At 43.7% G+C, this 14921-nt stretch overlaps 7 protein-coding genes across 7 annotated transcripts; 3 read left to right on the top strand and 4 right to left on the bottom strand.

Annotated features, from left to right (window-relative positions):
- Positions 1-2: 2 nt before the first annotated feature.
- tomb (tombola) lies at positions 3-894 on the top strand. Its single transcript, XM_018001369.2, has 2 exons — positions 3-184; positions 247-894. Exons 1-2 carry the CDS (start codon positions 19-21, stop codon positions 783-785), a joined length of 705 nt encoding a protein of 234 aa, XP_017856858.1. The 5' UTR covers positions 3-18; the 3' UTR covers positions 786-894.
- Cap-D3 (Chromosome associated protein D3) lies at positions 782-10783 on the bottom strand. The gene is made up of 7 exons (XM_018003893.2): positions 9944-10783; positions 4108-4373; positions 3233-4045; positions 3007-3170; positions 1765-2951; positions 1430-1701; positions 782-1367 (listed from the first exon to the last, which is right to left on the bottom strand). Exons 1-7 carry the CDS (start codon positions 10647-10649, stop codon positions 981-983), a joined length of 3795 nt encoding a protein of 1264 aa, XP_017859382.1. The 5' UTR covers positions 10650-10783; the 3' UTR covers positions 782-980.
- Coq6 (ubiquinone biosynthesis protein COQ6, mitochondrial) lies at positions 4707-6209 on the top strand. The gene has a single exon (XM_018003897.2). It carries the CDS (start codon positions 4707-4709, stop codon positions 6120-6122), a length of 1416 nt encoding a protein of 471 aa, XP_017859386.1. The 3' UTR covers positions 6123-6209.
- Positions 5486-8592, bottom strand: LOC108611330 (glycosyltransferase 25 family member). The gene is made up of 2 exons (XM_018003896.2): positions 8247-8592; positions 5486-8181 (listed from the first exon to the last, which is right to left on the bottom strand). The coding sequence occupies exons 1-2, from the start codon at positions 8426-8428 to the stop codon at positions 6519-6521; spliced, it is 1845 nt and encodes a 614-aa protein (XP_017859385.1). The 5' UTR covers positions 8429-8592; the 3' UTR covers positions 5486-6518.
- Cox11 (Cytochrome c oxidase copper chaperone COX11) lies at positions 8745-9880 on the bottom strand. The gene has a single exon (XM_018003899.2). It carries the CDS (start codon positions 9517-9519, stop codon positions 8794-8796), a length of 726 nt encoding a protein of 241 aa, XP_017859388.1. The 5' UTR covers positions 9520-9880; the 3' UTR covers positions 8745-8793.
- Positions 10784-10882: 99 nt separating the features above from the next.
- Vps52 (vacuolar protein sorting 52) lies at positions 10883-13496 on the top strand. Its single transcript, XM_018003894.2, has 6 exons — positions 10883-11813; positions 11868-12083; positions 12141-12296; positions 12362-12480; positions 12579-12699; positions 12755-13496. Exons 1-6 carry the CDS (start codon positions 11079-11081, stop codon positions 13382-13384), a joined length of 1977 nt encoding a protein of 658 aa, XP_017859383.1. The 5' UTR covers positions 10883-11078; the 3' UTR covers positions 13385-13496.
- cl (thioredoxin domain-containing protein 17 clot) lies at positions 13381-14856 on the bottom strand. The gene is made up of 3 exons (XM_018003901.2): positions 14513-14856; positions 14347-14428; positions 13381-13663 (listed from the first exon to the last, which is right to left on the bottom strand). The coding sequence occupies exons 1-3, from the start codon at positions 14661-14663 to the stop codon at positions 13510-13512; spliced, it is 387 nt and encodes a 128-aa protein (XP_017859390.1). The 5' UTR covers positions 14664-14856; the 3' UTR covers positions 13381-13509.
- Between the last annotated feature and the right edge of the window lie 65 nt (positions 14857-14921).

Below are 14921 nucleotides of genomic sequence, written 5' to 3'. Positions count from 1 at the left end.
TGCTTGACAAATTAAATTATGTCTCAGGTAAGATCAGGTATTTACCTCTCCAAAGAGCACCCGAAGCGTCAGCCCAAGCCACAGGCACCCAAAGGTTGCTGCTGCAAGCGCTCGCAATGCATCAAGAACTACTGCGATTGCTATCAGTCCATGGCCATTTGCTCCATCTACTGCAAATGCGTTGGTAAGCTCAATTGGCAGCTGAATCAATGGGTCTACAAACATCCAATATCCAATGTCCTGCAGGCTGTCGCAATACGCAGGAGCGGCTGGCGGTGGCAACGCCGCCCAAGAAAACAGCACTGGCGGCCAAACGGGAACGAGCCGCCGCTCTAAGTGCCAAGGCAGCGGCTGCGGCCGCCAAGGCGGGCATCAATATCCATTTGAAGCCGGCTCCTGGTTCGGCTGCTTTTGCTGGACAACGATTTGGAGCGGGTGCTCCGCCTCCCGCTGCTGCTACGCCGTCACAAATCCTACAGCTGCCCGACCTGGATATTGAGACTATCATCACATTGCCGCCACCAAATGTGTCTGCTGCTGCTACAGTCAAGAAGCTGCCGCTGCCACCGGCACTGGGCCAATCGCTCTACATCAGTCAGCCGTTGACGCCGCAGAAGGAGGTGAATATGTGCAAGCAGCCAGTGAATGTGGCGTTGCTCGAGTGCATCCTAGTGCAAGCTGCCGAGGCGGAGGAGCTAGGCCTCACCGAAGTGCAAGTGGGCAAACTAATACTCCACGAATTCTCGCGCGGACTGCAGGCCATCATAAAGGTCTATGAGGCTTGAAGAATAGATTTGCTTTTATTTACAAAATATACAAAATAACTTATAGACTATAATTCGAATTCTTAATGTAATATATAACAATAAATGTATTTAACCAGGTCAAAATAAATTCATTTTACATATAGATTCATTACGTATTTGAGATACTTTTGAGGCTTATATATGCATTTATATATATGTATATTAAATTATTTTCTACCAGTCCAGCGGCTGAAAGATCAGCTCAGTGGCCAGCATGTCATAGCTATCCTTGACCCCTGCGCCGTCTGCTGCAGAGGATACATTCTTGTGCCGTTCCAGCGGCAGATCACTGTCCGTATCGCTGTTGCTTTCCGTTGAATTGCCGCCATCCGCATCGTCGCCCTCCTCGTTGAGACGACGTCGCTTGGATCTCGGTCCGGATTTCGTTTTATACTTTTGCCAGAAATGCGCTGGCTGTGCAAAGTCCGTCAAATTGGCAAAGCGCATTGTCATGGCTCGGCAGAATTTATTGAACTCCCGATGCAGATCAGAGCTCATATAGTTTCGCAAATTGCGATGAATTTCCTCCACGTAGCGAAGACAGCGCTCCAGTTGCTTGAGCTGTTTTAAAGGGGGAGAAAAGGTAATCAGAGCTAATTATAAATCAAAGATCATTGACTCACCGGCTCTTCGCCCATTTCACGTTTTCGTGCGCCTCGTCCACGCCCCTTGCCTGCCGAACTATCAGTTGCTGGTGACTGCTCTGCCGGTGCAATTGGAGCTGGAGGCGATTCTTCCTCCTGTGGGGTGTCATCTTCTTCGCCCTCTGCCTGGCCTGCGCCCTGTTGCCACTTGCTCTTGGTACAAAAGCATATTCGACGCATTATAAAGAGTAGATCGATGACAACTTCCAAGGCATTGGGCAGTTCTATAAACGACGCATCCTTTGTTTTCTCTGCAAGATTATAAATGAAAAATATATTACTATTGAGATTTAAGTGCGATTCCACCAGCTTACCAGCTAATAGCTTAAGCTGTCCAAAGTATAATAAGAGCGTATTTTCATCTAATGCGGCGAGAATGTGATTATATAGTAGACGTCGGAGTTTCCTTTTACTTGGACCCTTTAATGGCGACTTGAAGCCCGCTTCCAGGCGAACCGATCCGGTTAGAAACGCCTGATCATTCAAATCGAAGGGAATCTCCTTCAGACAATGATGAAACAGCGACTTGTCATACAGTTTCTTATAACGTATAAAAAATGCATCTGCCTCGCGTGCAACCTCGATGCTATCATCGACCAGTCCAGCCAGCAGAGAGACTAAAATGGAGCCCTTCAATTTAATATTGCCAGCCAGAATGACGTCCTTGACACAGCGATAGGTGCGCACGCGTGTTGTCGCGTATTTCGAGGACAATTTGACCAGTATGCATTTCATGTTGCTTTCCAGAATTGTGGGATATTTCTTGCCCAGATCGTTGAGGCAAATCAGCGTGCTGTTAATCAATTGGGGTCTGTCATTTTTGCTCAGTATTTGACCATACATTTTGGCCACCTTATATGCTAGATCATTGTCTCGTAGGGAGAGCCGTCCTGCTATCACAACCATCCAGTTCATCATACGTTCGTTATCCGTATCGAAACTAGATTCGTTCAAGCTCATGCACAATTTCACATAGCCAAGCACAAAGTCGATGATTTTCTCATCCGCTTCGTGCGGTATCATCACAATCAGTTCGCTGTAGGTAGCCAGTAGCGAGGCCATTCGTATGTGATCCGTTTGAAAGTTCTCCATGCATTCCTTGGTCGCAGCCGTCACATCTTCGAGCAACTGCACTTGCCAATTCTCAACGGACGCGCTATTCTGCGGCGCCTGGCTATGCGACAATTGGTCGATATGATGCAGCAACAGCATTGCAGGTGAGATCACTTCCAGCCAAATGCTGCCCGTGCTCATTAGGGAGAGCAGACATTTAAAGAGCTGATTAAGCGATGCTTTCGAAAAGTTAGACAGACAGTAGATGATCAACTGAAGCGCCAAGACCTGATTAGACTTCATATTGTAGGACGAGAGGCGATCAAACGTTGGTATAATCGAATCCAAATTGTTTGTAATGCGACTGGATATGAGGAGAAGCAGTGTCCATGCTTCCGTTGCCATGGGCGTATTCAAGTGCGAGATAATTGTATTTACCAATGTGGGTCTATAAAAATAAATAGAATATAGGGTTTATCTATATTTAAATTGATGCTACTCACGTAACCAGATTCTCATTCTGCAGCAATAAATTGAATCTCAGCTGTAAATAATCCCGAGGTTGAGTAGCTAATAATGTGGTCAGAATGTGCCAGGGCAGCAGATGTTTTGATTCATTTGAATACTCCAGCGGCTTGATGTTCAGCAACACGTTACGATTGAAGCTCTGCAATTGAATGTAATTAAAACTCCGTTATGAAATATGAAATAAGAATTTCGCTCACTCACATGCAATGCAAGCTTCTGCAATTGAACATCATCATCATTCAGCATGCAGGACCAAATTCGGCAATAGACATCGACGAGTATGGAACAGTTGCTGTAGGTTTGGAGTAGAGCGTCTATGGTTTCCAGTGTGGTTTTCCGCACTGAGGAAAGTGTGTCAGTGGCTAGCGCTGATATCTCTTGCTCAAAATGCGTGTTGTATAAGATTCGGTTATTAATTTGAATCAGACGTTCTAGCAAAGCTAGGCCCGAGCAACGAGCTAAGCCATTGCTAGACATAAGAAAGCGATCGTATATCAATCGTGGCATTCTCTTAACCTCCGCTTCCAGTTCCTCGAAACCCTCGAAGCTGTAGACATAATGTAAGTTATCAGGCCTTTCGAGACTAATCTCAGCTTTTCGGGAATTCAGTTTGGCTTTTGATTCTAGATCATCGTATTGAACAAAATTGATGGCCTCATGGAGTATTCGGGTTGTGATGGGCGAACCGTTCCTAATGGCTAAGGTTAGCACCTGGCTGGCCTTTCGACGCACGCTGAAAGTTTTGTCATCGAGACAGCGAATTGTTTCTCTGATCAGAGCAACTTCTCGGGGCTTAGTGGACACATCGTGGCGAAAGATGCGCCACTCCACCTGTGTCTGGTGCTGCAAAATGCGCTCAATTAGTTCGAGGGATCTCAACTGCAGGCCTACTGCGTCATCTGCTTGTATTGCTTGAAGTAACAAATCTGTGCAGGATTTGTTGCATTTGGAATAGAGAGCTGCATCATATTTGGCCGCATATCCAATAGCAATTTTCTCATCACCAACTTTCCACTAAAATAAATTTCGTTGTAAATGACATATTTTAATTTGGTGCAGCATTCAGTTTAACTTACCTCTTTAATAGGATTTGTTATCACGCATTCAATGTAATTTTCCAATACTACTGACAATATATCTGGATACTTGTCCAATAGCTTGATAAACCAGTCTGAAATATGCTCGCCACTTTTTGGACCAGAACCCTTCGTGTTTTCTGGATAAATATGCATATAAAACGTTTCCGTCATTATATGCATCAAAGTCTCGTATACGTCTCCATTTTGCGCAATAGTTATCTCGTCTAACAGTTCAAAACATTTCGCATGTAATTGGGGTGCACCTGAAACAAAATATATTTAAAATTTATAAGCGACGATATTATTTCGATATTCAGCCGATATACAAAGCGATATGGCAAGCAGTGCGGGTATTCAGCTTGATACCAAACTGTTTATTCTATGAATATTTTTCTGTCTAGCTTTTTCCCGCTAGAGCTAGCTTCAGTTTGGCTTTTCAATAGTTGGCACGACTAGTATATCGATAGCTACGCTAAGTGATTCGATGACATTTACGAATCGCATTCTCTGCTCTAGCAGTGCAATTACGAACGATAACAACGAATAAGATTTGTGAAATTCAAACATAGGGTTTTTGGCGTTAATTTTGCAGTAAAATGTTAATTTTATTGCGCAACAATGCTGGCAGTGCGGCAATCAGCCAGGCACGTAACATTGCCAAACGATTGTTGAGCACAACAACAGCAAACCGAAACGCAGAGACAACACCGGCAACGGAGCACTATGATATCATTATTGGCGGAGGTGGCTTAGTTGGTACAACACTTGCTGCTGCGCTGGTCAACAATGTGACTCTGGCTGATAAGAAGGTATTGCTGCTGGAGGGTGCACCGCCATTCAAGGGTTTTGACCCCTCGGGTCCCTATCAAAATCGTGTTTCGGCTATCAATAGAAACTCTGTGGACCTCTTTAAAGCTATCAATGCCTGGACACACATTGAGCAGGCACGATACAAGCCCGTGAAACAGATGCAAGTATGGGAATCAAACAGCGACGCACTCATTCAATTCCAGCATGATAATTTTGCCAGCGATGTCGCTTGCATCATTGAGAATGATTTGATACTCGATGCGGTCTATGCACGTGTCAAGGAATTGGACAATGTGAAGGTGTTGAATAAGGCGCGCATTGAGTGCGTGGGTTTGCCTGGTAAGACGGGCGCACCCCACTCTCAAGTTAAGCTCCAGGATGGACGCAGCTTCACATGCGACCTGCTTATTGGAGCCGATGGTGCCAACTCTGTGGTGCGTAAGGAAATGGGCGTGGATGTTCTATCATTCAGCTATGACCGCATGGGATTGGTGGCCACACTGGACCTTAACATGGACGATGATTGTGATAATTCAGTGGCCTGGCAACGTTTTTTGCCCACCGGTCCGGTAGCCCTGTTGCCACTGAGTCCCAAGCACAGCTCCCTCGTCTGGAGCACAACTGTGCCGCATGCTAAGGAATTGCTGGCCATGGACGCAAATGCCTTTACGGATGCCCTCAATGAGGCCTTCTGTAGACAATATCCACGTGTAGATCTGGCGGACAAGGCGTTGCAAGGACTCAATGCTCTCTTCGGCAACAGCAGCGCCCAGCATCAGCGCCAATATCCGCCTAGAGTGTGTGGCGTTCAAGATGGCTCCCGGGCTACGTTCCCCCTGGGCTTCTTGCATGCATCTTCGTATGTGTGCAATGGCGCTGCTCTCGTCGGAGATGCTGCGCATCGCATTCATCCACTGGCTGGTCAAGGCGTTAACTTGGGCTTTGGTGATGTGCGTCGTCTGGTGGAAACTCTGGCTGCTGGAGCTTATGCCGGATTCAAGCTTGGCGACACACAACATCTGATTAAATACGAACGCAAATGTTTGGCCAAAAATGTGCCCATCATGGTGGGTGTGCATGGTCTGCACACGCTCTACTCCACTGACTTCAGTCCTGTGGTGCTAATGCGCAGTCTTGGCCTGCAGCTGACTCAGAATTTACCGCCCATCAAGAACTTGTTCATGAAGACCGCCATGGGTTAAGCAGCGCAGCAAAGGGATTTCTTATCTTTAAGTGTTAACAGTTTTATAGTCGCTAACAAAGCAAATAAAGGGTGTTTATCTATGCAATTACATCTATTTATCTCTTCGGATATTTAACCCGCTGCAGCTTCAGGCTCTATCCTCACATCATTCTTTTCATTTGATAAAAACATTTTTCTATTATTTTCTACAACTTCACAAGAATCAGAGAATATAAATTACTTCATTTTGATTTGTTCATAAAATCTAGTTATATTTTGTTCTTCATTAAAAGTAGTAATTGGTGGCAGCTGACATATTGCATTTGACGACTTACTTACTTAATCATAATATTAGAAGGCACATTTGGTACAGACTTTCTGAGAGACTATGATTATGTTAATTCTACGAATTGCTTTAAAGCTCTTGATGGCTTTTGGTTATATCCACCTGTAGTAAGGTGTTGCTATCGGCCAGGTGCAGTTCCTGATCGAGCATGTTTACGGTGTCCTCTTCCGGAAAGATTTGCTGTCGATTGCTTTTCCGTTGCGGCTCACCAGCTCCATCCGAAATATCAGCAATTTGCTGGGAGTCCTCCGTGTCGGATATGTAGCCCGTTTCACCCGTATAGTGGATGGGATAGAGCAGCATGGGCGCTGCGCTAAATGCTATTAGATTGCGTGGCTCGAAAGCCTGGCTGAGATTCTGCAACGGATGCCGGCCAAACATTACGGGCAGAAATTCATCGACCGGTATAAGTTTTTCTAGCGGCTTAACGGCCAGCAGCTTCTCGGCTCCACGCAGCGTAATGACATAGCCCAGTGTCCAGTAAGAGTAGCCCACATGCACGAGATTATCGCTGCCCTCCACCCAAGGTTCGCTTTCATCTTTCAAACGCTTGCGACCGAAGTAGATGAGGTCATAGTCATAGTTACTTGCCTGTTGGAGCACGCGTAGTGCATTCGCCGTGAAATATGGCTCGAAACGTATATCATCCTCCAGGATGAGCACCTGGAGTAACTGTCGCTCTACAATCTGCTGCCAAATGTGATAGTGACTGAGAAAGCAACCAATTTCGCCCATTGTCATGGGACGATGATGATATGGATCCTCGTAGCCGGGCATGAAATTGATGCCCATCTCCTGCACCAGCTGTGTGTTCAGTTGTTTGCCATCGACAGCAGCAAAGTGCTCCACTTCCAGGCCCAGTTCGGCAAACAGATTCTCCATCTTCTGACGCCTTTCCGGCCTTCTCTCCAGATTGATCATGAATATATTATCCAGGTTCAGCTTAGTTTTCTCGGGCAGTCTAATGTACTTTTGTAAGAATGGCTGCACAGGCGGTACAGCTCCCAAATCGTGCACCATGTTAGCTCTAATATTGATTAGTTGATACAAATCCTGCTGCAGTGTGTCCGTCGTCTCCAGCGGCTGCATCATATAGCCAAATGACAAAGTATTGCAGATATGCAATGGCACTTGAGAGCTATTCGCGGATATGGCAAACACAATGATATCGTCCATGGGTCCATTATACACTTCCACATGCCTTGCAGTCTGCATTTCCACAAGTCGCTGGCGGTCAAAGGTTAGATAGCGCGCACCCGCATAGCTCATGTGCACCAACACAGCTGTATGCACCATTGGCACGGCAAAGACTCCAACTTTCTCTTTATGGTATATCTCTTTGTATTCTGGAGTGCGCTGATAGTAATAATCCTCAGTCATGCCACACCAGAAATTCGAATAGAGACTATCCGACAGCAACATGGGCGCCACAATGGGCAGTCGCAGGGCTGTCAGTTCTTTGAGAGACTTTGGCTCAGTCAGCAGCACATCGGCATCCAAAAAGAATATAAATTCAGCCCAAATATCGCGCGCATATTGCAGCGCCTCCTCTTTCAATGCAATCAAATGTTTGAAACGCGATGCCGGCCAGTCGTAAGCAGAGCTCTCATTAAGATAACGCGACTGTTCATCATCGAAAGCATAATTGACGCTATGATAAAGGTCCGCCGAATGTTCTAGCCACTCTTGTAGCAATTTTATGCTATTATCGTTGTTATGATCACTGCGTATCCTGTATATATACACATATATGTATATTATATTCTCCAATTTGAGCTCATTGGTGCTCGCACTTACCAGAAGGCAATACGCTGCTTGGGATAATCCAGTTGATCTACATAGCTCAAAAACAAGGGTAATATGTGCGCTTTATTGCGCACGAGTAGCGTTATAAGAACTGTTGGCTGCTCGTACTCCAAATCCAGTGCCCAGCCGGCGCCCAAGGCGCATATTGTGATCAGTACTAATTCTGTACGCATTTCCACGTCATTCCAAATACATGGTTTGGTTCAAATAGGTCAAACGAACGGATGCGACGGCTGCGGCTGCGGCTGCTGGACAAGTGCGGATCGACTGTCGGGCCGGAATCTATTTTTATACTTGCTGCTAGCGTTCATTGAACGCTCGCCATATGTTTATAATCAGTTACTGAATAACGATAACACATCGATTTGTAAATGCAGGACCTATCGTAAACAGTAACTTTAACTATCGATTGTCAAATTTGGCATGCAATCGATTTCTGAGCTTGTGGCTGCTCACCTTTGATTTATATTTTCAAAAGTAACATTGCTCTTTAAAAATTTAACAACGATTTATTTTAAATATATGTACAGAGAATATTTTATGCACTAGCTGCATGAGGTTTAGCATATGTGGGAAAGTTTAGTTTTAAGCCCTCTTTGGCCTCGAAGAACGTGTAGGATAGTGTAATGGTGTCACAATACTCGAGCGCCGGATCTTGCGTGATTTCTGGATCAATGTAGAAGAACACAGGCATATCCACTTCCTCGTGAGGGTTAAGCATTTGCTCCTCAAAGCAAAAGCATTGAATTTTATTGAAATATGCACCCGCCTCGAAGGGTATCACATTGTAGGTACTAATGCCAACCACCGGCTTGTCCGTCGGATTTTTGGCCGTATAGAAGGCGAGCGCTGTCTCGCCCGGCGCAACTTTAATTTCATACTGCTGCGGTTTGAAGTTCCAGCGCATAGAGGAGCCAATGTCTGCATTGAAGCGTATCTTGAGAACGCGATCGTTCACTTTCACCATGTGCTCCACCTTCTCGGTGTCATGACCTTGCGAGGTGGTGCCACCATAGCTATATGCTTGACAAAATATGCTGTACAGTGGCACAGCCGCATAGCTGAATCCCACAATCAGCACTCCACCTGCAGTTATGTAGTACAGTGTAGATTTTGAGCGTAATTTACGTGCTGCATCTGGATCGCTGCGGTTGCCACCAAGTGTTGATTGTTTGCGACACGTTCGCGTCGTCAAAGGCTGCTTGTTTGTCTGCTTCAGCACCTGCTGGCAGTGCATGCGCAACGAGCCAAATGTGCGCAACATTTAAAACTTATTGTTGAAATTGTTATTAACAATTTACAGCTGTCTTCACAATCAACCGTTTGTATAATCTTTGCCTTATAAAACAGCTGTTGGCCACCTGCCAGTGTGTACACACAATAATTGCCGGTTGGCTCGTTAAGTGTTTACATCAGAAGAAATCCAATAGATATGCGCAGAAATTAAAAGTGATTTATCATTCACGACTTCTAGCTTGTTCTGCACTTTATATATTTACGATATTCGAAATGATATTTCAATTTATCGTAATTTAATAAATTTTCGGAGATGTTTTTAATTTTGTCCTGCATATCAAATCAATCTAATATTCAACTGGGCACACATCCAATATTTAAAAGTTTTTAGCAAATAGCTAATGCTACGCTAAGATAAAGATAAATACTAAATATTTTGTTGTAATACTCACATGCATTATTATAGCCATGTCTGAAATTCATATAGAGTATGGTCAGCAGGCAACGCACTATATTATCGCGTGGCTTTAGATGATCTTTGAAGTGGACATAGCGAAAGACGAGTTTGAGATCATCACAAATTGTTAGAAATAATATCCATATATTGTTAGCTAGCGGACTGGAATTGGAATAATTTTCCAGCAGGCGAAAAACACGGAGACAATGTTCGATGACGCCCTCATCGAACACGCCGTAACTTTTGGCGCCTGGAATGGTGAGGCTTAGAAAATACGTGCTAACTGCATTGAGCGCCAGATGAACGTTTACATTCTCATTTATTGGCTGAGGAGCATGTTGCACCAAGTCTTGTGGCAAGATCGCTAGACTCGATAATGCATAAATATATGTCAAATAATCCTTGGGCGCAATGTTCTCGATTTTGGCCCAATTATCATTGATAATGTCGAATGTGATGTCGCTCTCGATATCGCTTGATCGCATCAATCTGATGCATTGCGCAAGTTCCCTTAGCGTTTGTAATTGATTATCCTGTCGTTGCAAATCCTGCCGGCACATGGGCAAGGCCCAGAATTTTTGGGCTCTTTGTCCTGTCAACTGGTCGTCATCATCGCAATGCCAATCTTCCACATCAGTCCATTCCACGTTTTGTGCGAACTCCGACTTAAGCTCATAGAATATCCGATTAAGGTCTGACATGTTTTCATAATAATTTTCACACTATATACACGTTTTTTTTTCATTAAACGCGGTTTAGGGCATTTGTTTACAGTTAGTACGCAAATGTAGTAGTCCCTCTTAAGCGATGCCTGTGACTATCGTTATTCATCGATAGTAAAGACACCGAACAGCTGCTTGCGAGATAGGCTTGGTATGCTGGTCAATTTCAGTAACTTTAATAAAGAAGAAAATTTCTATAATAATAGTAATATCTTATAAAATAAATGATTAATTAGCAATATAATAGTGGCAGTCAATAATCTATATAATGCATTTAAAATTCAATTCGTTGGCATCGTAGAGCGACCTCCGTATGTGAGCGAACAGCATACTTGGCCTTATCAACATATGGATAAATAACATCGAAAAAAACTACACCCAATTCTGATTTGGCACTTCTCGTACACAATGGACGCTCTTAAAGAAGCGTCCCTCGATAACGACGAGGTGCGTGAGATCCTAAAGAACACCACAGATCTGCGCCAATATTCGCGTCAAATTGAAAAGGAGTTCAAGGATGTGGAGAACAAATCAATTGAGGATTACATTGCCGAATCGCAGAACATTGCCAATCTGCACAATCAAATCAACGACTGTGATGAGGTGCTGGAACGCATGGAGAACATGCTGATGAGCTTCCAGAGCGTGCTCAACAACATCAGCACCGAAATAACACAGCTGCAACGCAAATCCGTGTCCATGTCATTGCAATTGACCAACAGGCAGTCGGTAAAAGCGCAGCTGTCACAATTCATCGAGGACATGGCCGTCTCGGAGGAGATGATCAACATAATAATGGACACGCCTGTGACAGAGCGTGAATTTAGCACCCAACTGAATGTGCTGAACCATAAGCTGTCGCTGGTCAAGGAGCTAAGCTTTAAGGAATCGAAATCAACGAGCGATGTGAGTGATGTTCTGCACAAGCTGCGCCTCAAAGCCATGTCCAAGATACGCAGCTATCTGCTGGAACAGATCTACAAGTTTCGCAAGCCCATGACCAACTATCAGATACCGCAGAATGCGATGCTGAAGCACAAGTTCTTCTTCGAGTTCATATTGTCCAACGAGCGCCATGTCGCCCAGGAGATATGCAGCGAATACATCGATACTATGGGAAAAATCTACTATAGCTATTTCAAAGTAAGTTAAATGAATAGATATTGATTCAATTAAATATATGTCGATTGTTTGTAGAGCTACTCTACACGCCTGTCAAGCCTTAAATTTGAGGAATCCTGCACCAAGGATGATCTAATGGGCATCGAGGACAACGCTTCCAAGGGTCTGTTTGCCAAGACAACGAGTCTCAAGCATAAGAGCACAATCTTCACCATTGGCAAACGCGGCGACATACTTAACCAGCAGCTAGAGGCGCCAATTATAGTGCCCCACGCACAGCTCAAGAATCGCGTAAGCTTCGAGAATGCTTGAATAAGACTTTACTTCAATATATTGTTCGCTTTATAGTACACGCCGGAGGCGCTATTCCGCTCGGAACAATATGCCTTGGTTGACAATGCGTGCCGAGAATATTTATTTGTAACTGAATTCTTTATGGTGCGCAACACCCAAGCGCAGGATCTCTTCAATCAAATTATGGGAAAAACGTTGACCTTGATGATTGTATGTTAAGGCTGAATTGAAGTATATTTTGTGAATATCATTAATTGACTCTGGTTTTTTTAAAGAAAAATCTGGAAACCTCTATACATGATTGTTACGATACCATAGCCATGTTCCTTTGCATACACCTGATCTTTCGCTATCAGCTCATGTGCCACAAGCGCTGTGTGCCAGCACTGGATAAGTCAGTATATCATATATATATATATATATATATATATATATATATATATATATATATATATATGATGATGTCATCTATATCCTTTTATTTCTGTTTAGATACTGGGACTCTTTGCAAGCAGTTATTTGGCCACGTTTTGAGCACGTGTTTCGCCTAAACATTCAGAGCATTCACGACTGTGATCCCACAAAGTTCAACAAGGAAATGGGTCCACATTATGTACGAGTAAGATTCCCTAACTAATGTCGGTTAGTCTAAATCCTTTTCTTTTTAGATAACGCGTCGCTATGCTGAGTTTAGTGCCGCCATTGTTGGAATCTCGGAGCACTTCCCCAATGAGCTGGTCAGTAGACTCCTGCTGGAGCTACAAAATGAAGTCGAATGCTTTATTTTGCGTATGGCTGCAATATTCGCCACACGCAAGGATCAGCTTATTTATTTGATCAATAACTATGATCTAGTGCTTGGCGTGCTCATGGAGCATACGCGCGACAACTCCAAAGAGGCTGAAGCGTTTCGTGAGCAGTTGAATGCGCGCAGCGCTGAATATGTGGACGAGATCTTGGCGCCACACTTCGGTGGCATAATACAGTTCGTCAAAGAGGGTGAGCAGTATGTGGAAAAGGATCAAGCCGATGAGCTACGTAAGCAGGAGAGACGTAGCCTTGCTCTGGTGGCCAGTTTCTCAGCAAATTGGAAAAAATCTTTAGAGGAGCTCAATCGCGAAGTACTTCTGTCGTTCCCATCCCTGTTGACGGGCTCTCAATTGCTGCAATTGGCGCTTGCTAGTTTAGTCCAGTATTATCATCGTTTCCACAAACTGCTGACACCGAATGCGCGCGCCCAACTAACCAATATCCATGTGGTTATGGTCGAGATCAAGAAGTACAAAAGCAACTATTGAAGTGACAATTTAAAATGTTTTAATTATAATGCGTGCATTGCGAAACATTCCAAAAATAAAATATATGACAACTGTTGTAAATATGTGCAATGGAGGCTGCCATTAATTTGGAGTTGCTTGTGTAATTATTCCTCATCCTCGAACATCATCTCAACCAGATCCTTGTTGGAGCACCGCTCGCCATCCAATCGCTGTGGCGACTTCCAGCGCAGCAGTGTTGGCAAGAAAATCAGATGGGTGTTGGGATCCTTGCGGAATGGACAGTTCAAGTCTTTCCAGCTGCAAAATCATAATCTCATTAAGTAATTCGCTCGTATTCTTTGCGAGTACATTATAAAGATAATAAGCAGACCAAAAGAAAGTTATTTAAACAGTTAGCCAGTCTTGCTAAATTGAGTGTTTATCACTAACTTAATGGGCGTGACAACATGCACTACAGAAATGTTTACACATATATATGTATATTCGTATTTATATTAGAGGTGCTGTAAAATGTTCTTGAGAGTTATCGTCGACAGACCTCATAACTTAACAACAACAAGCGTATAGCCGTACGTATATATTTTTGTACAGTGGTCAACATTTAATTATACTCTTGTGCAATTGACGTGAATATAAGCTCGATACATATGGCTGGTCTGAGCGCCCTTCTTAGCTAATTTCATGAAGCTTTGTTCTGTTGTAGCCAGCATCAACATGTACAAGGGGCCACGTCAGATTATTATAACATAGAGATGTAGGAAGAACAAAATTATACGAATATAGATACTAATTCAATAGAAAGTTTTTCGCATTCCAATTGGTATGCTACTTAAAGCTTATACAAATTTCGTATTGACCTTATTCGAATAAGCAGAACATTGATTTTCATTAGCAACATTTTTGCAAGGGCATTTAATATTCGGCACCGCGAAACTGTCAGCTGCCACTTGTTTAACAACTATGATTATATTACGACTTACTATGAACGCTCGCCAACATCGACATGCACAAAGTGGGAGTTTTCAGGGGCCTTCTTCAATGCATCATGTATCACCGGTTCAGCTGTGGGAGTAGAGCACGTATAAATTAACCATTTGGGAATTGTATGCTCTTTGCGGTTAACCACTAGACATCATTGTATATTACCCTTGACACAATATGGACACCAGCTCTCGCCATTTTCGTCTTTGCCACCACTGAAGAGGACATGCACTTGGTTGTTGCCGTCACCGGTTTCTAGTTCCTCCATTTTCTTGGAGAACTCTTCGTAGCCCTTAACATTGTGTGTTATGACCATAATTTTGCCTTGTTTGAATTTATTAACACCGCCTGCGAGTGTACGCTTGACGATATGCCGGACGAGCGTTGATGGCGACGTGATTGAGCACTTTTAAGTAACTGGTATAGAAATGTTACGAGCTTATTGTTTTATATCGCCTTAATTTTGTTATCACGAATGTCAACGATTGCTTATCGATAGCAGACTCTGTTAGTATTTGAATTATCGATATGCTCTATGAGGTAACAAAAGAACAGAAACAGTGCCGCCTCTGAA

The sequence above is a fragment of the Drosophila arizonae genome, chromosome 3 (genome assembly GCF_054131065.1).
Source record: "Drosophila arizonae isolate 15081-1271.41 chromosome 3, UAZ_ARI_1.0, whole genome shotgun sequence".
Classification (NCBI taxonomy): Eukaryota; Metazoa; Arthropoda; class Insecta; order Diptera; family Drosophilidae; genus Drosophila; species Drosophila arizonae.
The sequence above is the reverse complement of the archived record's forward strand: the minus strand, read 5'-3'. Positions and strand labels throughout refer to the sequence as shown.